Source organism: Heterocephalus glaber, unplaced genomic scaffold (genome assembly GCF_053883595.1).
Source record: "Heterocephalus glaber isolate CG9 unplaced genomic scaffold, H.glaber_assembly_v1.0 deba00001564, whole genome shotgun sequence".
In the NCBI taxonomy this organism is placed as follows: domain Eukaryota; kingdom Metazoa; phylum Chordata; class Mammalia; order Rodentia; family Bathyergidae; genus Heterocephalus; species Heterocephalus glaber.
Window position 1 is genome coordinate 3,562,695 of NW_028258351.1, and position 23,710 is coordinate 3,586,404.

Consider the following 23,710-nt stretch of genomic DNA (forward strand, 5'->3'; position numbering starts at 1 on the left):
TTTTTAAGATAGGGACTCACTATGTAGCCCAGGCTAGCCTCGAACTCGCAGTGATCCTCCTGCCTCAGCCTCCTGAGGGCTGCGATTACAGGCATCCACCACCACACCCAGCCACATGGCTTTGTAAGTAGAAAGTGGGATGCACTGGAGCCCCTACTTACCTCTGCGGCTAGGGCACTGTGCAGTGCACACGCCAGACAACCACACCTGACTGCCCTGCCAGAGCAGGAGAGACCCCCTGTTGCCTCTCCATTTGGAGGCGGCGTCCTGCCCTTCATCCTCTCAGGGCCTTGGTCAGATGGGGGCCAGTGGCGATTACCTCCTCCTGGAGGAAGGTCTGTGGTTGGCCTTGGCTGTTAGGCTTGATGCAGCGGATGTAGTGGGGCGTGGTGCTGTGCAGGACCAGCAGGAGCTGTTCCAGGGAGGCCTGCAGATGGGAGAGAGCTGGGCTGAGGCAGGGACTGGGCTGCTTGGCGCCATCTTTGGCCCCTGGTGAGTGAGTGCATCACGCACCTCCAGCAGTGGCCCCCCCAGACCATGACCTTTATCTGCCCTGGGGCTACTGGAGGCTCTCACTGAGCAACAGCCCTCCTGGACCACTTGCTGCCTCAACGGTCTCCCCGTGCATCATCTCGATCTCCTCTCCAGAGCAGTCTAACTAGAAGTCTCGTAACTGCTGCCACCCAGGCAGGGGGAGGCTGCAGCTGCCATCACTACGCCCTCCCTGTGTGACGGAGGCTGTGACTGGGACTGACCCAGGCAGTCTGATGGGCCACATACACCGGACAGGCATCCCTACTGTGTGTGAGGCTGAGGCAGGAAAGTGCTCTCAACCTGCGTTTTGCAGGGTGCCTCGAGGTGATGGCGAGGCGCAGGTTTGACAGCTGAGAAGGAACGCACTGAGGCAAGGGTTGTGGGAGGTGGGAGTGAGGGGAGTGGAAGGACAGTGGTCAGATCCCAGGAAGGCTGAGAGAGCAGATACTCCTGACACAAGTGGCAGGTCTGCTCCAGCCAAGGACAGGGTTTGAGCAGGGCCTTGTCACAAAGGTTCACAGAGCAGAAGGGTAGCGGGCCCTAGACTTCCTGCCATGTCAGTACAGCTGCTGGTGTGTTTGTTTCCTTCTCTGTCTTCAATACTGAATTATAAACTCCATGGAGACGGGGACTATGTCTACCTGAGTCCAATGCTTCAAGGTAAACATGTGAGACTATGATCTTCATCTGCCCTGGGGACAACCACTGGAGACCAAGCACTGAACTGAGCACCTCACTTAGCACCACCAGACCCACCTTGAACTTGGACACCACAGTCAATGCGGGAGCCCTGCTCTGGCCAGAGGGCTCCTCCTGGGTCTTCTCTTTGGGTTGAGGAGGAAACAGCACTGTGAGAAGGGGGTCCTGGGATTGCTGTAGGAGCTCAATCAGTTCAGGGGGCACAGGGTCCTGTTGGGAAAGGGCAAGGGCAGCAGGTGAGGGCAGGTGGACTGCTCCCCAGGGCTGTCCATGGGCCTGGCACACCCTTGGCCAGCCAAGCCCCAGAAGACATGGCTCCTGGGAAGAGTGGGGTCTGGGTCTGAGAGAGGAGCAGATCCACTGGCTAATCAGAGAGCTAGACCCAGCCTAGCACCAGTCATGTCCAGGTGGGTCAAGGTCAATGAGCAGAGACCTCAAGGATGGGCCCAACATGGTGGTCTGGGATTCTGGGAGGACATTTAGGAGAAAGGGGACCCTGATGGGAAACTACTGTGTGCACACTGCAATGACTTGGCCCCCAGAGGCCATGGCCAGGCCTCACCTTGTTCTTCTCCACCAGGCCTGCTGTGAGGTACCGCACAGGCCCTGCATAATGTACCACAATGAAGCTGGGCTCCTGGCTAAGCTTGTTGTGGCCCAGGCAGGGGCTGGTAGCCAGGGCACTCTCAATGCGTGTCTGGAGCTGGGCTGCACTGCTTGGCCGGTTCAGACGGCATTCCTGTGGGATGGGAGTGGGCAGTCAGCCACTGAAATGAGGTCTCATCTCATCACCACCCTCACTGGCCCATCTTCTGCTCCCATGGCAAGTGCCCCCAAGAGGGAGAATGCAGGGATCAGCAAACCCATTCGGCAGGCGGAGAAAAGCCTAAAGCCCAACTCTGGTGCTCAGTTCACTAGCTGACCCTTCCCACCTCATTGAGGAGGGAGCAGACGCTGATGGGACTCCCCTCGATGAGATCCAAACAGGTCTGGTTGTCCTGGTAATTGACAAATGACCACTCCAGGCCCTCAAGTGTGTATTCCTCCTAGGGGCAGGGGGCAGGGAGATGAGGGAGAAAGAAGCTGTAGTGTGAGGCCGGATGGGCACCAGGGCTGGCCTCAGGACCACAGCATGTTCCAGAATAGCATCAGAGAAGGAAAAAGAATATCTCAAAACATCACACTGAGCTGGGGATGTAGCTCAGTGATAGAACACTTGCCTAGTATGCACGAGGCCCTGGGTTCAATCCCCAGCACCACACACATACACATTTACTTCAAAGGTACAATTATTACTTGCCAAAAATAAGATACGGAGAACAAAGGCTCTTAGTTAGAACTGGGCTGAGGCGGGCAAGCCAAGAAGTGGAAGAGGATCCAGGACTGCCCCTGCCCTTCCCTCACCTGCTGAGCCCTTAGGTAGTGAACCACGAAGTGCTGCTGCAGCTTCTCATTGGCATAGTTGATGCACAACTGTTCCAGACTGTTGTCAGGAAATGACTCAAATCCATACACATCCAGAAGGCCTGGGAGGATGATAGGAAATCTGTTAGGTTACCAGGGGGAGCAGATGGGGACAGAGGGACTCCAAGAGCCCAGGGACAAGGCTGAGCGAGCAGGACCCCTAGTGGTAAGCTGAGCATACCACCACTGTCCTCTGCTCTCCACCCAGGGCGGTTCCCACACCTATCCCACATCCCCCTCAGAGCAAGGAGAAAAGCCAGGTGAGGTGCAAGGGGCAGCCCAGGGCATCAGGCCTATTTTTGAGTCTGAATTCTCTGATCCCAGCAGGTCTCTCCTGTAAGAAAACCAGGTCCTGGGGAACACTTCCTGTGTGAGTCTATTTGGAGAGCCTTGGTCTCGCTAGCCTAATTCTACCATTCCAGAAGGAGACTGCACAGGAGCCTCTCAGCCTCACTTCCTCCCCTACCTGACCGCCTCACCCAGGGTTAGAATGAGGTTGGCCTCGGTCTTGTCTCCCATCTAGCTCTCTCACCCACCCCCACTATTTTCCTGGGATTGGTTCTGAGTCTCTGGGAGAAGAGGGCCTTATAGACAAGGCACCACCTCAGTCTGTGTGGAGAGCCTTGGACAGGTCAGATGTGGGCACCAGAGAACAGAGACCTCGACCAGACACTGAGGGCAGGTGGCAGGGGTGCAGAGAAGGGAAAGGAGTTGCTTAGGGGACCCAGGGCTCCTGGCCCCCATCCAGGCCACTACAGTTCTTCTCTGGAGGGTTCCAGGCAGGGTGACCCCCTGCTACCTATGAAAGCAGTCCATGAGTCAGGGTCTGCACAGATGCTGCTGTTGATCACCGACACCAGCCAGTCAAAGAGTCTGAGGGACAAAGAGTCTGGTAAGAGGGTCAGGCTGAGCCTGAGGTGCCAAATTTGCTCAGCCATACATGCTGGAGCCCCATATTCTAGACCTCACAGGCCACAGGTCTGCCCCATCACATGAGCCAACAGCAGCTGGTGTAGTGACCAGAAGGAGCTGTTAGGTGGGCCTTGGTGGGGTTCATAAAGAGCTGAGGTTCACTGAGCTCTCCTGCAAGTCTGCCTGTGGGGCTTGGAGAACAAGGCTGAGCCTGCATCATCTAAGATCAACAATGGCATCCTCCACTCGAGAACCACCCCCAACCCAGGGAAGATGAGGTTACTGTCCAAGGTGCTGAGCTGAAACATACAACACTCACTGTCCAAGGGTCTTTTCTTTTTTTTAATGCAATTGCAACATTATTCAATTCATTATTCTTTTTTTTCCAAAACTGGGGATTGAACCTAGAGCCTCTTTAGTGAGCTACATTCTTAGCCCTTAAATTCTTTTGAAACAGGATCTCACTAAGTTGTCCAGGCTGGGTGAAATCTGCCATCCCCCTGCCTCAGCCTCCCAGAGTGCTGAGATTACAGGTGTGTACAACCACACCTGGCCAACAGCTTGTTGTTCTGCTACAGGGGATTCAAATACCCATTTGAGGTACTAAAAAAGAGTGACCTCGTGTCACAATGACTGATGGTTTCCATGTGTAAGATGCAGTAGTCAGAAGCTCACTCTGACCACCGCACTTTAGCTACCTATTTGCAGTAACTTGTAGGCAAAGGTAAAAACCATTGACCTGACATTGCTGTGAGGCAATGGTCCCTGCGTTTCTTGCTGAAATGGGTTCAAGTGTATGGGCTAAGCTGCTCCCGACCATTTTCAACTCAGAATGTTTTCACTTAGCAATGCTTCTCAGGCTCTTGGCTCATGAAAGCGGGGAGGACCCTCTCCCAAGAAAGCTGCCCTAGGTCCCATGTGTACACACACACACATTTGATAATCTTAGAGCAGTGGTGGTGAACCTATAGCACATGTGGCACAGTGGGCTATCTGTATCACTCAAAGTTCTGAAAGATTCACCATCACCGTCTCAGGGTATTCTGCACCCTTGGAAGCTGATAAGGCACCCAAGTGTTCTCAGAGCCTGAGGTGAGATCACCCTTGCCCACATGGCCAGAGTGGTCACATAACCCACCAGGAAAGGCCAGGAGCCCACCTTCCCCACTGTGCCACCCATGACTTGGGCCAAGTCTCTGGCTCTGCACCATTTATCAAACTCCCCAGTCAGTAACTGAGGTCTTGAGTACCAGGGCACAGGGAGACAGAGGAGCCTGTTCACCCAGCGGCCTGATCCTGGCACTGTAACAGCACCAGATCACCTCTGTGGCCTGCTTTGCCAGGGGACAGCTGAGCAGGTTTTCCCTGTCTACTGACAAGGTCAAGGCAGATTCCTGTACTTGACTAATGACTTGAATCTAGGCCAGGAATGTGGCAACCTCTACTCAGTCCTCAAGAACAGATGCCAAGGGTGTAGTTCAGGAAAAAGACATGTGGCAGTCATGCCCTACTGTCCCTGGGGATCCAAGGAACCAGTCTGCTTTATCTGGCATTCCCCACCCTGGGCCTGCATTTGCTGCCTGGTGGGGTCTGGGCAACCCAGACAGGGTGAGAATCTGGGGGAGGGCAGGGCCCAGTATAACTGCTTACCGCGCATAGACCACTTTGGCCAGACAGTCCCTGCGGGTGTCACACTCTGCTCGGGAGCAGGGCTTCTGGAACACCTGCTGCTGCCTGCCCGCCCTGATGGTTCGAATCTGCACTGTCTCCAGCAGCATGTCCTCACGCAGTCTCAGCAGTGAGGCTGATGTCCTGAGAGAGCCTGACAGAGCGGTGAATACTCCTTAGGCAAATCACCTTCCACCTGAACCATGCTCAGAATGATACCCGACTTGCCCAAATGGACAGAGGAAACCTAGGTTCCAAAGGGCAGAGACTTGCCAAAAGCCTCTGTTAAGTGGCAGAGGTGGGACCTCAATTCGTGACTTCTATGTCCCAATCCACACTGCTACATGCAGGACAAATTACTTTATTAACCCTCTCTCATGTCCTCATCTGCCAAAGATGGGTGAGGAGTAAGTTATCCAGGGCAGGGCCCTATAGCTGACTTTAAGCAAGAGCGGCAGATGGAAAATCTCACCCCCTGAACTCCCACCTAACCCCACCAATGCCAGCCACTTTCCTGCCAGGGTTGGCCCTCTCCCCTGCCCCTCGCCTCTCACACTTGGCATCGTGCATCAGTTGGCAGGGCTGGGCTTCATCCTCTGAGTCAGCAAAGTGGACGTTGCCAAGGTGCAGCAGCCCAGCAAGGACCTGAGGGGCAGAGAGGATGTTCAGAGGCAGGGGAGGACCTGCTGAGTCCTCCCGCTGAGGACAGTCACAACAACATCAGAACAATCAGCCCAATTACTGCCCAGCTCAGGCAGGCACAATTCCATGTGTTACTGCATCCCCTCACTTAGTGTGCACTATGGCAACGCCATGAGAGAGAAGGGACTGCGGAGGTTCAATCCAAAGCCTAAGGTCACATGCTTCCTGAGAAAGGCAGATTAGAACCGAGGCAGTCTGACTTCAGATGCCTCCAAGGCAGCCGGTGAGGCCCGCATGTCCACCCACCATTTGTCCCTCTCCCCTCTCTGCACTGTGGGGACACCAGTCCTGTTAGGTGTGGGCCAGGGTTACTTCCATATCTACCGGGCTCTGGCTCCCTGTAGTCTTTCTCAGCCTAGTGGCTTAGGATAGCCTAGCCCAGGGGGAGGAACTTTGATCTTGGTCTCTGTACCATGGGTAATACCCTTTGGTCTCTGCACTCAGAAATCTGCATGGACAACCTCCCAGGGGTTACAGAAAGGAGAATTCCCTCCTGTCCCAGTAACTGTGAAGGCCCTTGGACCTGATACTAGGAGAGCAGGACCCTGTGGCTGTTCTTGTCTGGGCCCAGGCAGGGAACCTCCATATCTGCTGGCCTTCTGGCCACCACTCACCCCAGGACAGGACTCCTGTGTTCAACAGGCAGAGAGGCTGTGCGGGGCAGCATTCCTGCCTGAACTCCTAGTGTTGTCCACTCACCCTGGGCTTGTTCCCATGTACTGTCCTCCTGGCCAACCTCTTAGCTGCAGTGTCCACGCTGGGCACAACACCCGCCCTGCCTGAGCAGCTTCCAGCTGAGAAAGTCAATTTCCACTCCATGGCCCATCTCCCTTCAGTGGCTTCCTTGTCCCTGCTGCCCACCTAGCCTGCCTACTCCCTCCTGTTGCTCTGGGGGTGAGGACGTGACCAGGGAGGAGGCAGTTGGCAGAAAGGAGAGGGAGGACATTAATGGGGATGAGAGGGGCCCAGCTCACCTGGGTCAGCGCTGTGTCTGAAATGGAGAGGTGGGGGCTGCAGGTAGACGGGGGGACAAAGGGAGGGAACTTGGAATTACTATGTCTAGAACAGTGTACTCTGTCACTCAGTAGTAATGACCTTGGACAGGTCACTTTACTGCTGTTGTTTACTCAAGCATAGCAGAAATCACCTCCACTCACAAAGAACTGTTGAAAAAACCAAGTGAACTAAAAGGTGTGAACATGATTTTTAAATCTGAAGTGTTAGGCAAACACAGTAGGGTTATTTCTACTCTCACTGTTGCAGTGATAACTGACCAAGCCCCCGCTCTCTGGCCCTTGGGTTACTGTGCCATGGTCTCTGTACTGCAGCACCATCCTCGAGGCCCCTGTCTAGCCCAACACTCCACCTTTGCAGCACAGAGGCACAGAGCAGACCAGGAAAGGACCCCATGAGAGGGGCTGCCCAGTAACTGGAAAATCTAAGCGGTGTGGGTTTTCCTCTGACCTTAAAGATGTTGTTCTGGGTGAGGGTGTCGATGCCCAAATGCAGCATGGCCTCTCGGGTCACCTCAAAGCAATCCTCTGAAATAGAACCCATGTCGCAGTCCAGTAGTTAGCAGGGGTGGTGGCGGTGAGGGAGGCAGGCCTTTGAGCAGAGTGGGTGCACACTGCTGGGCCAGTCCAAGGTGTCGGGGGAGTCCCCCTACCTTCCAAAGTCCTCTCAGGGTTTGGCAGCCAGGAGAAGGTGGCTCCCTTGGGGAGGTGCCACTGGAGCCTCTCATCCTCGCTGGCTCCTTTGCAGATCTGTGGGGAGGTGGACAGGTAGCTGAGCTGGAGGTACAAGGGAAGCCTGGCCTCTACCTGCCCAGGGTTGGCATCAGAGGAGGCAGAAATGGTAGCACATCACGAGATGAGAGGCCCCCATAGAGAGCCTGGGGAAGGCATGGAGGTAACTGGGTCCCACCCGGCAAAGACCTGGTAGAAGATGTGGAAGTTCCTCTCGCTGGAGGCCTGGCAGGCCACTCGGGTTTTCTCTAGGAGGTAGGTCTGAACTTCAGCTCCTGTCATCTGCTGGGCCCTGATGCACACAGGCAGGGGTCCATGAGCTGCCTGTTCATTTTGTAGCCATTTACTCAGCACTGACTTTGTGCCAGACTGCTGCCCAGCAACTCCCCACCAAGCTCAGAATGTCCTACACTGTACTGGGACAGTCCCTGGACCTAGCTCAGGTCTTTGCATATCATTTGCACCTCATTTCATAGCAGGAGCAGGAGCTCAGCTTCAAGATCAGGGTTATGGCCCAAAGAAGTGGCAATTTAACTAGAAGTTGCCGAGCAAGGGTAGAAGCCAGAAGGCCACACATAGGCTGTGACAAGAACACTGCCCCAAGGTCTCTAAGATCAGAGTAGCTACAGTTCTCCAGGTTCAAAGACAACTCTCAGTTCATTAATCCTGAAGAATCCCGTATGCATACATGCCAGGCACAGAGTTCTGCCCCTAGGGGTGGGTATGGCTGGCAACTGCCCCAGCTGCTTTGAAAGCCTGCCCCTGCCCCCATCCTCCCACAGGCCAGGGGGGCAGCAGCTATTACCTGTTCAGCTGCAGCTGGATGAACTTCCCAAAGCGACTGCTGTTGTTATTCCTCAGTGTACATGCATTCCCTACAGATCACACCTATGTTTAGAGGTTTAGAGGTCTCATGGCCAACATGGCTGCAGGTCTGCTGGGGACCATGTCCTTATCCTCAGACATCTAAAGGTCCCTTTGATGAGTTCCATGAAGTGAGGGACAAGATTGGGCAATGGGCAGGCAGACTTCTGCCAAGTGGGATTCAGGAAAGTTGTAAGAATTTTCTGGCAAGGAACTGGAATAAGCAAGCCTAGGAAGCCCAAGACTTTCTTCTTTGAAGGGAGAGGTCAAAGAGAACAAGTTATTATTAGCTTTAGACAGGAAGACTCAACATCTGGGCTCTAGTTCCAACACGGACACTAAGAGCTGTACATCCTTGGGCAAATCTTTTTTGAACCATTAAGAAACTGGATGAAAAGGATTTGGACTAGATGAGCCACCAGGTCCTCTCCAGCACCACTGCTCCATCTATCAGAAGAAGGCTGAGGGGACCTGGGAGGAAGTCAGGGGTCCAAGGCAGAAAAGGATGCACTCATTCTCAACCCCAGAGAGGATGTCGAAGCCCGGCCTCCTCCCCACTTGGGAGAGGCAGATCCCAGAAGAAATGGGACTGGATGATGAGCTCACCAAAAGCTTCCATGACAGGGTTAGAGTTCAGGATGCGCTGTTCAATTCTCTCTGCGATCCTGGGGCTCTCCCAGGAGGTCGGTGCAGCGGCCACCACAGCGTAGAACTTCATCAGGCAACGGGATGTCCATGTCTGTGGCAAAAAGTGGGAGCAATGTCCACCTTCTCTCCCACTCCCAAGCCTGCCTGAGCCAGCAGCGCCCCAGAGCCCTCTTCTCTACCATGCTTGTTGCAGACCAGATGGGCGAACTTGGAACTCAACTGTGGTCTTGGGTAAGGCACTTCCCCTTGCCTGTGAAATGGGGTGAGCTTTTCCCAGGTCCAGAAGATGCACTGAGAAACAAGGCCAGCTTGGGAGAAGGAATGAGCTCCCTGGCCTCTGGCAGGTGCGTCAGTGTCTGAGGCCTCCCAACTAATATTGATTACTCCGTGGCAAGCCCTGGGGAGGCTTTCTATGTACTTTCTTACAAACCCTACAGATGTAAATATAATTTTACATCTATTTTTTTTTTTTTTTGAGACAGGGTCTCACTACGTAAGTTCAAATTGGCTCTGAAACTTTTTTTGGTACCAGTTATCGAACTTGGGACCTTGTGCTTGCGAGGCAGGTGGTGGAACCACTGAGCTAAATCCCCGGTGGCCCTGAACTTGTTCAGTCTTTTACTCTGGACCCATTTTTCAAAGAATCTTTGTGTGTGGATTCCTTTTTGAAGACATGTTACTTGAGTTCTTGCATTAAAAAAAATCCAATATGACATTCTTTGCCTCTCAATTAGAACATTTAAACTTACATTTAATTATCACTATAGTTGGTTCTTAATCTACTATTACGTCATATCTTTTCAATTTGTTTCATATCATCTTTGTTACTTTTTTACTGTCATTGGTTGAATTTAGTACTTTTATGATTCCTTTTTTTTTTGAGACAGGGTCTCACTATGTAGTTCAGCTGGGCTTGAACTCACTAGATAGCCCAGGTTGGCCTTGAACTCACAGCAATCCTCCTGCCTCAGCCTCCTGAGTGTTGGGATTACAGGTGTGCACCACTATACTTGGCTATGATTACTGTTTTTGACAATATTTTTGCCATACAGTGAATTTTCCTTTAAAGAGGCAAAAAAAGAAGGTTTTACATTTCCAATGCTCTATTTCTTTGTATAGATCCAAATGTTCATCTGTTTCATGTTCCTTTGGGTTAAAGAACTTTCTTCAATATTTCCTATAGTGCAGGTCTACTGGAAATGAATTACCTCAACTTTTATTTATTCACTATTTTTGTATGCTGGGGATTGAATCCAGGGCTTTGTGCATGCTAAGCACACATTCCCATATTCCACTACTGAGCTACACCCTCAGACTTTCATTGATTAAAAAAATTTGTATATGTATATGTATAGTACATGGTGCTAAGGATCAAACCTAGAGCCTTGTGCATGTTAAGCAAGCACTCTACCAATGAGCTACTTCCCCAGCCTGAAAAATATATATATTTTTTTGGTATCAGGGATCGAACTCGGGTCCTTACGCTTGCGCAGCAGGCGGTGAAACACCTGAGCTAAATCCCCGGCCCCCAAAAATATTTTTGATAGTAACAGAATTCTAGATTGATAGTGTCATCTTTAAAGTCCTCAAAATATCTATTATCTTTGGGCTTGCAGGTGTTTTTTTTTGGTACTGGGGATCAAACTTGGGTCCTTACACTTGCAGGGCAGGTGGTGGAACCACTGAGCTAAATCCCCGGTCCTATTTGCAATTTTTGATAAGATGCCTATTGTCATTCTTATCTTTTCCTTGGCTTCCTTTAAGATTTTCTTATGTTTGGTTTTCAGCACTTTGCCTATAATGTGCCTAAATGTGTTTCCTTTATATTTATCTTACCTGGCATTTTCTAAGCTTCTTGGATCTGTGCTTGCTGTCTTAATTATATAAAGTGTTATTTCTGACCTAGACTCTTTCTCTTCTCCTAGGACACCAAATACTTATATGGTAGATAATTTATGTACCAGAGCTCTTGGACATACTTGCCTTTGTTTTTCAATTTGAATAATCTTACTAACCTATTGTCAAGTTCATTAATGTATTCCTTGTTTTTTCTTTTTGTTTTGTTTTGCTGGCCTTGAACCTGTGGTGTCCTTCTGACTCAGTCTCCCCAGTGTTGGGGTTACAGGCATGTGCTACCATCCCCAGCTTCACCAATGCACTCTTCTGCATGTCTAATTTGCTGATTGGTCTGAATCATTCATATTTTAATTTTTATCATTTCCATTTAACTGTAGTTTCTACCTCTCTGCTGAAGAGATTGGAATAATCTGAAGACACTAAGAAGCTCTTAAGAAAAGTTATGGGCATTCAGGGTCTAACAAGTTTATAAAGCTACTTAAATGAGAAACTCTGGTTGATAATCCTATCTACCTGTTCATAAAGACAGAGATTCTAATCAGTTGCTTAATGCCTGACTTTTTCTTCTTCTTTTTTTTTTTGGCAGTTCTGGGGACTGAACCTAGAGCCTTACAATGAACCATTTGACCAATGAAATTTTGAGACAGGGTCTTAAATTGCCTAGGTTGGCCTCACACTTGTGACCCTTCTGTCTCAGCCTCCCAAGAAGCTGGAATTACAAGCATGTAGGACCACATCCTGCTAATGTCTGATTTTTATATATGAACAGATACTCAAGGATCATTAGCTATTTGCTAAACTTTTTTACATGAATAAAAACATCACAACAAAAAGAAGAAAGAAAATTGGAAAGAGCCAATTCAAGGAGTACAAAGCAAGTAAAAAGCATGATATATATGCAAAAGTAAAAGATGTTAAATCTATGAAATAAAATCAGGACGATGGGGTGAAATAATATTCAGAGAACATGAAAGAGCTCTTGAGATTTTAAATTAAAAAAATTTTATTTTTTGGTACCAGGGATGGAACTCGGGACCTTGTGCTTGCAAGGCAGGTGGCAGAACCACTGAGCTAAACCCCCGGCTCTTAAATAAAAATTTAAAATTAAAAAGAACTGGAATATTAAGGAGAGAGTATCTCCCCCAAAATAGGATAAAATATTGAAATAAAATAAGTGAGAAAAGACAAAAACAGACAAGGAAACATCCTACTGAGAGGGGTTTTGGAAAGAGAAAAGAGAGAGATTAATAGGTTTAAAACATAAATATTTCCTTCCACCAAAGAACATGAGGTCCCAAATCAAAAAGACCCACACAAACTGAACATGGTGGTACATGGCCATAATTCCAGCACTCGGGGAGGCTGAGGCAAGAAGATAGCAAGTTCGAGCCCAGCCCAGGCAACTTAGTGAGACCCTGTCTCAAATAAAACGGGCTGAGATGTAGCTCAGTGTGAGGATTGTAGGTTTTATCTTCAATACTGGGGGAGGATAAAAAGACCCACACTCAAACAAAGTACTCAGCAGAGTAAATGGAAAAAGACCATACCAAGATATAGCACTGTGAATTTTCATACTTTAGGATAAAAAGACCCTAAAAGATTCTAGAAAGAAAAAACAAAACACTATTATGGACTGGAGCCAGGTGCGGTGGTGCACGCTTGTAATCTCAGCCCTCAGGAGGTTGAGACAGGAGGATCGCTGTGAGTTCGAGACCAGCCTGCACGACAGAGTGACTTCAAGGCCGGCCTGCACTACAAAGTGAGCCCCTGTCTCAAAATACTAAACAAACAAGTAAAAACTATTACGAATTGGGACACTCAATAACAACACTCAAAGATATATATATGAAAAGAACTTCTATACTTGGAAAGAAAATAATTTCCAATCTGGAATTATAAGACCCTGTCAAGCTTTGTAAGAACTTCCCAGCCTCTTCTGGCTCCTCCTGGTGGCTGCAGTTCTCACAAACAGCTCTGAAGGTGTTCTTCCTTTCTGTTGCCAGAGACTAAAGTAGGATCCTGGTCAGGGACTCTGAGTCACAACAGGACACAGAGGAAGATATCTAGATAGTGAGTAACTGTATGTCCAAAAAAAGCACTTCTATATTCACTGAATTTTTTAAAACTGCAGTTATTTTGCAATAAAATTTTAAAAAGCCTGTCAAAATGTCAAATTTGAGGCAGAAGACATTTTCAGATGTATAATAATTCAAAAATCTGTACTCCATGTAAACTTGCCCAGAAACTACTGAAGAATGTGCTCCATAAAAACAAGGCAGTAGGTAGCCAGGCACGGTGGGAATGATTTGTTTGCCCGTTGATAAATGTTTCCCAGCTTTGGGGACAAGTCTGGTAATGAATTACTGTAATAGTAACTACATTTACAATAGTAACATGTAGAAACTAAACATGAAAAAAATGGGGCAAGTATTAAGAAGGAAAAGAAGAAATATAGTATATAAAAAAAGAAATAGAATATACTACTTGACTCCCATACACAAAGTATACATGGTCATAATAATGTAAATATTGCAGATTAATTAGAACTTATGATATAATTAACTACAGAGTATGTGTCGGGGGGGGGAGTTAAACCCTTATCAAAGTAGGAACAGAATAAGGTCCACAACTGATAAGGCAGTAACAATAAATGCATGTGGTTTGGAAAGACAGGTAAATGTCCAAATAAGTTGGTAAAAGATATGAAAGGAGCTGCTGAGACACATGAGGCAGGTTTGTTCTTTTTCTTTGTAGTATTCAAGCCTTGTAGTATTGCTTGATTTTTTTTTTAACTATGTAACATTACTATTAAAAATAAATTGGGGCTGGGCATTTAGCTCAGTGGTTCCAGCGCCTGCCTTGTAAGCTCAAGGACCCGAGTTCGATCCTGGGTACCAAAAAAAACCAAAAAAGAAACAAAAAAAAACTGACAAAAAATAAATTTTGCAGGGCCGGAGATTTAGTTCAGTGGTTCCACTGCCTGCCTCGAAAGCAGATGGTCCCAAGTTCAATCCCTGGTACCAAAAAACCAAAAATAAATAAAATAAAATTTGCAATTATACCAGCCACAGTGGACAGTTACTGGGTTCTGGCTGCATGAGTCTTGAGCCAGGTTCTGCCTCAGTTGTCCGAACAATTCTGGGGGAGAGTGGGTTTTGTCCAGGAGCTGGCCACAAACCACTTCACTGGCAACCTTGCTTCTGAAGAGCCCTTTCCTCACCCAAGCCCTCATCCATGCAACTTATCGTCTTCATTTGTTTCTCCCCTGGGTGACTAAGAAACCATGAAAAGCTAGACGCCACCTTTCTCATCTCTGCTTCTCCCCATGATCCCCCAGCCCCAGGCCCAGCCCCCAGCCCGGAACCAGGCAGGTGCTCAGTGTCCAGCAATTCCCTCCTATGTGAGAAGAGGCAGAGGACGCAAAGAATCCCTCCCGAAGCAAAAGTGCTATGGCAAGAGGGAAGCAGCTGAGTGAGGCTTGGCAAGCAGGTGGCAAGGCCTCCTCTGACCAACTGTGCAACTCCCCCTTATCCTTGTGCAACAGTTTGTCTCACCTGTTTTTTGCCATCCCTGAGGCCTCATGGCCACAGGTGCTTCTGTCTCCCCCCACAGGTGGCCAATGCACTCCTCTTGCTACCATGGGCAACCCAGGGGGTCAAAATGGACTGCTCCAATAAACTCCCACAGAAACCACAGCTACTTTTGGAGGAGCACTGCCACGTGCCAGACATGCCACTGAGTGCTTTATGCGGCTCATTTAACTCTCATAGACGCTCCATGAGTCAGACACTGGTCTGCTCCTCCTGCCTAGTCTGCAAGTGAGAGAATGGAGGTTACAGAGACTACTTTTTGGAAGTATTCTTAACCATTATCTGAAATCCCCAACAAGTGACATTTGCTTCCAGTGGTGCCAGTGCTGGCTGAAACCTCTGAGAAAGTGAAGACTCAGAGGGGAAAGTATCTCCCCAGGATGGCAGCAGAGCTGGCGGCAGAGCCTGCATTGGAACCACCTCTTGACATCTGGCCCAGTGCTTGCCGAGCCATGGTGCATGGACTTCTTGCCTCCACTGGTCTGTCTGTGAATGAGGCAGCAAGCAATGCCATGAGAAGTGACCCAGCCAGATCTGGGGTGAAGGGTAAGAAACTGACCCTCCTACCTTTCCAGCACCACTCTCTCCACTGACCACAATGGACTGGTTGACTGGCTCAATCAGGCTCTTGACATTCCTGTAGGTCTGTTCAGCCAGAGTGAAGATGTGGGGCTTCAGTCTCTGCAACATCAAAGGATGGAATGTAATGCAAGAGAAAGCCTGTATACTGGAGGAGTGGATACAATGATGGCTGAGATGGGGAGGCTGCCAACAGAAATAACAGTGTTGGGTCCAGCCGAGGGGCTCCTACCTGGTGGCTTCACTCATCTCCCCTCAGCCCGGATGCAGTGCTGACCTTGAGCAATCTATGACATTAATCTATGCTCCTGTCTTATCTTGCTTTAATAATTTTATTCTGCTACTTATTATTTCATGTTATTATACTTTGCAGTCTGCCAAAAACTTCCTTACAAGTTGCTGTCTAAGAAATCTGTGCATTAGTTGGATAGCTAACCTTATATATAGATGAGGTATCTAAGGATCAGAGGTGTTAACAACCTTCCAACACTACTTAGCAAGTGAGTAGATCCATTTAATTTGAATATCAAAGCCACTGTTCTCCTTTCCTTAACAGACACCAATTGTCCTCAGTGTGCTGGGCATCAAGGTGGACACTGGGGAAACAGAATGGACCATGACCTGGCCTTTGCCTTTGAGGGGGAAGAGCAGAATGGATACGAAGAAGGCTCTCAGGGCAGACCTCTCTGGATCTCACTTGGACACTTGCCCATGCATGAGCTCTTGCAGAGGATCAGGTCATCTGCAGGATACCTCGCTGGCCCAGCCAGCAATGATCGCTCACTGCCTCCTGAGGGAGCAAGCCCCCATCAGGATGGTGTTGGGGCTGCCCTTTCTGTCTGCCCCTCCCCGGCCACCTCTCACTTGGGCTGTTACAAAACTTCCAACTATTCCTTCTGCTTCATCTTCCTGAACCAACTCCCAGAGTAATCATTTCCCCAGAGGGCTCTGTTCACAATCCCACCTCTGCCTGGATGAAGCAGCTGTGGATTCCCTGTCTGCTATGGTGCTCCAGACCCTACCCAAGCAGCCTGCAGCCTACAGCATCTCTCCTGCAGCCTCCCTCCTGCTGGCAAGTTTGCTCTTGCCTCTCCCTGAGCACATCAGCACTTTAACAACAAGCCCATTCCCTGCCTGCACCATCATTACCACCACCCATCCCCCAAATGATGTATTCTCTTCTCAGTAGAGATGAACATGGGCTGAATTTCCTAGGGCAATCCTTTTTGCACATAATTTTATTTTTTTCTGAAAAGGTAGTCTGTTAGGTGTACAAATATATTTTTGTAAATCCTTTCCTATTAATAAACCCATCATTAAGAAAAAAAAATCCTTTGCTCTCTGCCTATTTTAGATTGCAAACTCAGTTAAATAAATATTCATCTCCTACTCTGTACCTTCTGTTCTGCAGCCATTTCTTTTCTTGATTTTTTTTGACAGGGTCTCACTATGTAGTTCAGGCTGGCCTTGAACCTACTATGTAGCCCAGGCTGGCCTCAAACTCTCAGCGATCTTCCTGCCTCAGATTCCTGAGTGCCGGGCTTACAGGCATGCACTACCATGCCAGGCTTGTAGTGATTGATTTGTGTCCAAATTTTTGAGAGCTCCTATGGGGTGGGGCCATGACACCAGCAGGCTTTGAATGACTACATGGCTGGTGAATAGATGGGTAAGGATGGGAAGATGCAGCGGGGGTAGGGGGAGTCCAGGGAGCCAAGAGGGAGAGCAAACAGCTGAGCCTTACCTGGGGCTGAGGTGCAGTATGGTACTCTCTCATTAGCTCTGGCGTGTAGAGCTGACGGACCGGCTTGAAGGGGTTCAGAGCTACCAAGGTGCAGCCAGCATTGGTGTAGAACGTGTCTACCATGTACCGGGCCTGTAGGCACCTAAGGACTGAGGGAGAGACGCCTTTAGCAAAGTCTGGTTCAAAACCATGCACACAGGCACACATCAGTCTAACAGCCCTTCCTCTGTAATTAGCCAAGTGCCATTAGATTCCAGAAGTTCCCTGATGAGCAGATACAAGATCTAATTAAGACGAGTCCCAAATTTAGAGCAAATCCTGCCCTGGGGAGCCAAGGTACAGCTGCTAGGCTCCCTCGGGCTGAGGTCTAGAGCATGCACTTGGCCCTGCTGGTCAGCAGTTTTGCCTGCTATGGCCTACCCTGGGGAAGCCACATTGGACACCCTTATTGCACCGCCACCCTCTTAGAGATAGCCCTCCAGAGAAGAGGGAGGCCCATACCTGTCTCCAGTGTCACAGGATTCACCTTGGTCAGGTCATCCAGCTGGTGCAGTGGGGCCTCCCTGCCCAGGAACTCCTGCAGGTCTTCTCTGAAGGACGCCCTGCTTTGGTCATCAGAGCCTGAACCTTGGTCATCCACCTACAGGGAACAACACGAAAGCCATGGGGCTAAGACTCCAGTGCACTAGCAGCTAATAAAGGCAAGAGCCTGCAGAGTAGAAAGGACAGGCCTTTGGGATCAGAATATGGTTGAGTTCTTTCAGTTCTGCCACTTATTAGACCTATGAGCCTGGATCATCCACTAGCTCTCTATGCCTCGGCTTCTTTATTTTTTGTAAACAAAGGATAATAAACCTAACTCACATGGCTACTGGGAAGAAGAGACATACGAAACATTTAGTCAGGGCTTGTACACAGTAAGTGTTCAATAGATGCTCTCCTGCCTTCTCTGCCAAGAGCTCCAGCTGAGTCAGCTTCCAGACCAGAGCCTTACTCGGCCTGGTAGGAGTGGCGCCCAAAGGAGGGGCTGCTATAGAAGTATGGCAAAGGAAAGGGACAGGCCTTGTTTTTTTTGGTACTGGGGATCGAACTCAGGTCCTTGTGCTTGTGCAGCAGGCGGCAAAACCAGTGAGCCAAATCCCCAGCCCCTTCAGGCCTTGTTTGAAAGTGACAATTCAGCTTGCAGTGTGGAACGGCTGTATAATCCCAGAGAAGCAGCCCCATGCTTTTATTGCTTGCCTCTCAGGGCTTAAATTTAACCAGGCCAATGAACAGATTCCTCTACCCCAGGTCTATAGACCAGCTGCCTGGCTCAGAACGCTGGATGAGGCCAAGAACAAGCAGTGAGGGGAACAGGCTCCTCCTTCACTATTTTGTGGGGTGGGTTGGGATGGGGTGGGGTGTGGTATTAGGGATTGAAGCCAGGGCCTTCACACTAAGCTGTATCCCTGTGTCTGAGTTTTCTTGTTGCCGAGACAGAATCCCCAACATCTAAAATTGAGGAAAGGTTTAGATGGCTCACAGTTTGTAGAGGTTTCAGTTCATAGTTGGCTGGCTCCAAGGCAGGGTGACATGGCAGAGGGGGATCACAGAAGAGAAACAGTTTATGGTAGGCAGAAGGCAGCAAGGCAGCAAAGTGGAAAAGCAGCAGCAAGCATTAAGCAGTGACAATGGCAGCTTTTTCTGTCCCTTATATTTTATTCACTCACACCCAGGGTGGGACCCCTTAATCCTAGCATTGCACCATGACTCAATCCCAGCAACACACATTTATTGCCAGCATCACATTCTAGATCCAGTCACCTCTGAAAAACCCCACCGATGACCACACGAGGCTTTGTGAGGACATCTAGACACAAGCCATAAAACCCTGGCCCTTTTTATTCTGAAACAGGGTCTTACTAAGTCACTAAATTGCCTGGGCTGGACTTGAACTTGTAATTATTTTGCCTCACCTTCCCAGAGGGCCAGGATTATAGATATGTGCTACTACTCACAGCCCAAAACTTGCTGTGGGAGCATGAAGGCTGTGATATGACATGTGTGTTTCCAAGGAGTCTGGTGAGGCCTCAAACTTCAAACCCCTCGAGGAAACACACTAAGGTAGTAAGTTTTACCTGAGAGGCCCAGTAATGAGGTCCTTCCAAAAATATTTCCAGTTCTCTGAACTTTGGACCCATCATTATATACGAGGCAGGCTCTTGCCCTGTAAGATAACTGCCACAGTGAGCACAGATGAACCCATGCAAATCCCTCTGTTCTAGTGAAAAGAAAAAACTCACTGACCCAGCTACAATTTATGATCAGCTCTGATCCAACCAAGCTGAATATAATGACCAAGAGCCTGGATTTGAAAGCTAAATTGCCTAGGTTTGAATCCTGATACCACCACTTACTAGTTGTATAGTCTTACGTAAGTTTTAAAAACTATTTGTGCCTTAAATTTTTCTCCTCTGTGAAATGGGAATGGTGATTATACCTACCTCATAGATAATAATAAGGACATAAAAGGTGTGCTGGTACACACCTCTAATCACAGCACTCTGGGAGGCTGAGTTAGGAGAATTACAAGTTTGAGCCCAGCCTGGGAACTTGGTGAGACCCCACCTCAAAACAAAATACAGTAAAAAGGGCTGGAGATGTAGCTCAGTGCTAAGGCCCTGGGTTTAATCCCAGCACCACACACACACACACACACACACTTGGGGGTTTAGAAAGACATTTGGAACATGACAAAAGAAGTTAGCTATTATTCTTCTACTGGTAGAAGTGGCTCTTATTAGTTTTATAGCCAGGGCTTTAAAACTATGCATGTCTCTTAAGCCAGCAATTCTGCTTCTCAAAGATGATTTATGCAAAGTAATGTCTCTATATAGAACCATTTATAATTGTAAGAGAATTGAAAACTACAGTGTCCAAGTAGTAGACTGCTTAAATTATGATACATCTGTACAATGGATGCAGGTTACCAAAAAATATAACTTACATGTTCTTAAAATATATATTTAGGGGAGGGCTGGGGATTTAGCTCAGTGGTTCCGGCACCTGCCTCAAAAGTGCAAGGTCCTGAGTTCGATCCCTGGTACCAAAAAAAATAAAAAACAAAATATATATTTAGGGGAAAAAATTAGGACATTCTCTAAAGTATTGGTTATTTCTGGGGAGTATGATTATGAATAATTTTAATGTTCCTTTTGCTTATCCTTATTTTCCAAATTTCTGATAATGACTGTGACCTTGAGTAAGTCATTTAGCCTCTCTAATCCTTACCTCCTAGAATGGGGACATAATAGCACTATCTAGTGTACAACACTACATTTCTCATGGGAATGTGAGAATAAAACAAAATTACATATAGCACTGAGTGTACTATATAACAAGGGCTCAACACAGGGGAGTTGATACTATGGTTATGGTAAACAACTACTTTTAGGAATAAAAAGGGTTAAAAATAAATACAAACATCTGTTTCTCTCTAGTCTTCAGGCCTATTTCTTGAACCAAATGGTAGGAAGGTCAAGCAGCAGTGTGTACCATGAGTCCTTTGAGGCTGGCTAGCCCCACACCTGGCTGTCCTATTGACACAGGACTTCACTACACTACAGAGTATGTGCCTCAGCCCAGTCAATGCCAAGCAATATTTGGAGGATTTGGAGTCCTATAGGCCAGGGGCAACAGTGGAATTTTCAGAGGCAGAGGCCTGGGGTACAGGCAGGTTTCATGCACCCCATAATCCGTTCATCAGAATCCTTCTGTAATTTCAGGTAAGTCATTTTCTCCCATATTTTTGCAGAGGCTGATCTCTTTGCCTGGACTGCTTATTGTCCTTCTCCATTTGACTAATTTCTTTTTATTCTTTAAGACTCAGCTTCAAAGAACCATCTTTTTGGATATCCTCAGCTTCCACTGTGCCTCAACAATATAGCCTGGCAAGGGACATTGCTCAAGATTCCCTCTCTGTAAAGTCAACAAAGTGACCTAAGGATTCCTTTATCTATCTCACCTTATCCCTCCCAAGGAAAAGAGTTAAAAACTACAACGAGAGAGATTCAAATTAGATCTCAAGAGCACTGCAGTGACTACCAAAAAGAAGAACAGAAGGAAGACCTTTAAGGGGTCTTTCCTGTCCTTCCAGGTAAGAGCAGCAGAAACTTCATTCAGGCACACGAAAGATGGGAAGAGGCTTCAGGCACCTGAGGGACTGGGTCATATAATGTTGACATCTTACCTGCTGGAGCATCCTGCTTTAATGTGGTCAGCCAGGGTTCTGGGTTGCAGGCCCAAGGAGTGCTATCCTCTTGGTCATGGGGCCATGGGCATAGCTCCAGCAAAGTGCTCAGGTCTGGAGGAGTCTCAGGTGAGTTATCCTAGAGCCTGTGGCATGAGACAGAAGATAAGAGCCACACACAGGTGAGGACTTCTCCTGAGTGACTCATTCCTACTCCTCCCACCAAGCAGAACCAAAAGGAGAACTAGGACAGGCCTGGGCGAAGAGTGAGAGTCTGTCCTTTTCCCTGACAATTATGGAACAGGGGAAACTTTGATGAGAGCCTCCAGAGATCCCCCTGGGCTACTTTTTTAAGTTGTCCTTGCAGTAAAACCTCAGGGCCAGTTTTACTAATTTTAGGGTTAGGTGAGGCTGCAAATCTTCTGAGTCAGTATGCTGTGGAGGTTAAAGACATTGAGGAGACTGAGAACTTCATGCCCTATCTTTTTTTTTCATGCCCTATCTTTTTCACTGGATGGAACTATCCTGTTTTAGTATAGTCAGTAGCTGAGTGGGAGAAGAGGCTGGAGTCAACTCCTGATGTAAGAAAGCTGTTGTATGGGAGAGAAATCATGGTTCAGCCATTCACTGGGTGTGTGGCCTTGGGTAAGCCATTATCACCTACCTCCAATACTCACCTTGAAAACAGATCATTAAATATAATTCAGAGTAGTTGTGAAGGTCAGTGAGGTCATTTTTTTTTTCCCAGTACTAGGGATTGAACTCAGGACCTTGTGCTTGCCAGGCAGGCGCAGTGCCACTGAGCCACATCCCCAGCCCAGTGAGGCCATGTTTTGAAAGTACCATATACAGTGCAAAGAATATTCACTGAGAATGAACTGGGTTAGCACTACAACGAAGGGTTTCTAATCCACCTAGGGGTGCTAAGCAGGTGGACTGATCCAGTGTCAACTTCAAGGAGGTGAGACGGTGGACCTGCCTTTGAAGGATGTTGACCTTCAGACTTGGAAGTTCCCAGGCCTCAACACTTTCCCCAGCAAGGAGGGACAGGAATGAGTGACACCTGTAAATGGATTAACCCTAACAGACTTTTTTTTAAGAGACTTTTTAAGGCTCTGAAAACATCTAATCTTTTAAAGAAGCTAGAGACAGGGACTTCCATGGAAACTAGAAAAGGACAATTTGGACAGAAAAACGTATCTGGAATGTATTAGACACCTTCACTCTGGACACTGACACTACCCCATCCAAGAGACAGCCATACAGAGATCTCTGGAGATTCAATGAGAACAAACCTCCCTCAACTGGCAGCTCATCACCGAGAGAGGTAAGTCCATTGGGGGAGCCCAGGATGGGGGAGTTAGAATACAGCTAGAATTACAGCTTTAGGAGCTCTCTAAACCTTATTACTTTTCTTAATTTGCAAATGGAGTAATAACATCCAGACCTCATGGGGGCTAAATTGTCTCAAATGGGCTAGTATCTGTGAAAGCTTTGCAAATTTGGTTTTTACCATGCAGTATCAGCTCCCAGCTGGAGTCAAGTCAGAGTAGAGCGGTTTTCTCCAGTTCTTCCAGTTCCTACTCCCTCTGTTCGTGGTTACCAAGAATTTCTGAAAAGGGTGTGACCACAGTGGGCAGAAGGGAGTAATGAATAGGTGCAACACTGAGTCTAGGCAGGTGGCAACCTGATCACCACCGCCTCCTCTTCCTCCTCCCGGCTTCAATTTCTTTCTTGGTTGGGAGGGTAGGCGTGGAAGACCTGCGTACAGGTCCTGTGAGCCCAGCCGGCTCCGCCCTAGGTTCCTGGCGGGAACCACTACTCCTGGTCTGGGCGACATGCCCACGGTGCCCAGGGCAGGATGCCGCTCCGAAGCACCTGGCACGGGGAGAGTATGTCCTCGAGGGAAGGTTGACACGACCCCCGCAAGGGCGAGGCTTCACTGATGCCTCCCAGGGCCAGCCTCCTCCTCCTCTTCGGTCCCTCAATAGGGCAGGGAAAGGAGCAGCCGAGATGCTCTCCCATTTTGGGCCGCACCCTGCTGGCAAAGTGGAAAGGTGGAGGGTGACCGTGAAAGGTCCTTGCTCTTGGCAAGGGGCAAGAATAGGGCTACCTTCACCTAGGACGAGAGCGGGCCGAAAAGGAAAATGAAGAGGGAAAGGGCTACAGCGATTTAGGGAGGAAGGGGGGGGGTCCCCCTTCTACCTCAGAGCTGCGGGGCCAACTGGCTCCCTTGCCCCTTTGGGGCCGTGAAGGGCTTTGGATCTGGGCTGGGGTGACACTCACCGGTCCCACGCCCCGATCTGCCTTGCGCGCTGACCCCGCCGGGTCGACTTCAGGGCAGGCTAGCCGGCCAAGGCAGCGGGAAGATTCCGAGGAGGGAAGAAAGGCGGGGGCTGGGGAGAGCCGGGACCCAGTCGCACTCTTCTGGCAGACGCTCAGACTAAGAGGCCGGGCGCCGGCCGCCCGGCTCCTC

General features: G+C 48.7%; 1 protein-coding gene across 3 annotated transcripts in view; it reads right to left on the bottom strand.

Annotated features, from left to right (window-relative positions):
• Window positions 1–23,685, bottom strand: part of Myo19 (myosin XIX) — a 31,396-nt gene extending 7,711 nt beyond the window's left edge. The window contains exons 1-20 of one of the 3 annotated variants that reach the window (XM_087191458.1): window positions 23,521–23,685; window positions 22,748–22,846; window positions 21,235–21,380; window positions 19,993–20,085; window positions 17,508–17,646; window positions 17,007–17,155; window positions 15,251–15,364; window positions 9,195–9,327; window positions 8,530–8,599; window positions 7,914–8,016; window positions 7,646–7,742; window positions 7,444–7,520; window positions 5,832–5,922; window positions 5,260–5,431; window positions 3,497–3,570; window positions 2,638–2,759; window positions 2,166–2,279; window positions 1,796–1,972; window positions 1,291–1,443; window positions 320–427 (exon numbers count right to left, since the gene is read on the bottom strand). In XM_087191458.1, the coding sequence (XP_087047584.1) occupies window positions 320–427; window positions 1,291–1,443; window positions 1,796–1,972; window positions 2,166–2,279; window positions 2,638–2,759; window positions 3,497–3,570; window positions 5,260–5,431; window positions 5,832–5,922; window positions 7,444–7,520; window positions 7,646–7,742; window positions 7,914–8,016; window positions 8,530–8,599; window positions 9,195–9,327; window positions 15,251–15,364; window positions 17,007–17,129 (1,728 nt within the window). In that variant the 5' untranslated portion in view covers window positions 17,130–17,155; window positions 17,508–17,646; window positions 19,993–20,085; ... (1 more) ...; window positions 22,748–22,846; window positions 23,521–23,685. The remainder of the gene's footprint in view (window positions 1–319; window positions 428–1,290; window positions 1,444–1,795; window positions 1,973–2,165; window positions 2,280–2,637; window positions 2,760–3,496; window positions 3,571–5,259; window positions 5,432–5,831; window positions 5,923–7,443; window positions 7,521–7,645; window positions 7,743–7,913; window positions 8,017–8,529; window positions 8,600–9,194; window positions 9,328–15,250; window positions 15,365–17,006; window positions 17,156–17,507; window positions 17,647–19,992; window positions 20,086–21,234; window positions 21,381–22,747; window positions 22,847–23,520) is intronic. The other 2 variants (XM_004870394.3, XM_021248669.2) reach the window with 2 other exon arrangements.
• Between the last annotated feature and the right edge of the window lie 25 nt (window positions 23,686–23,710).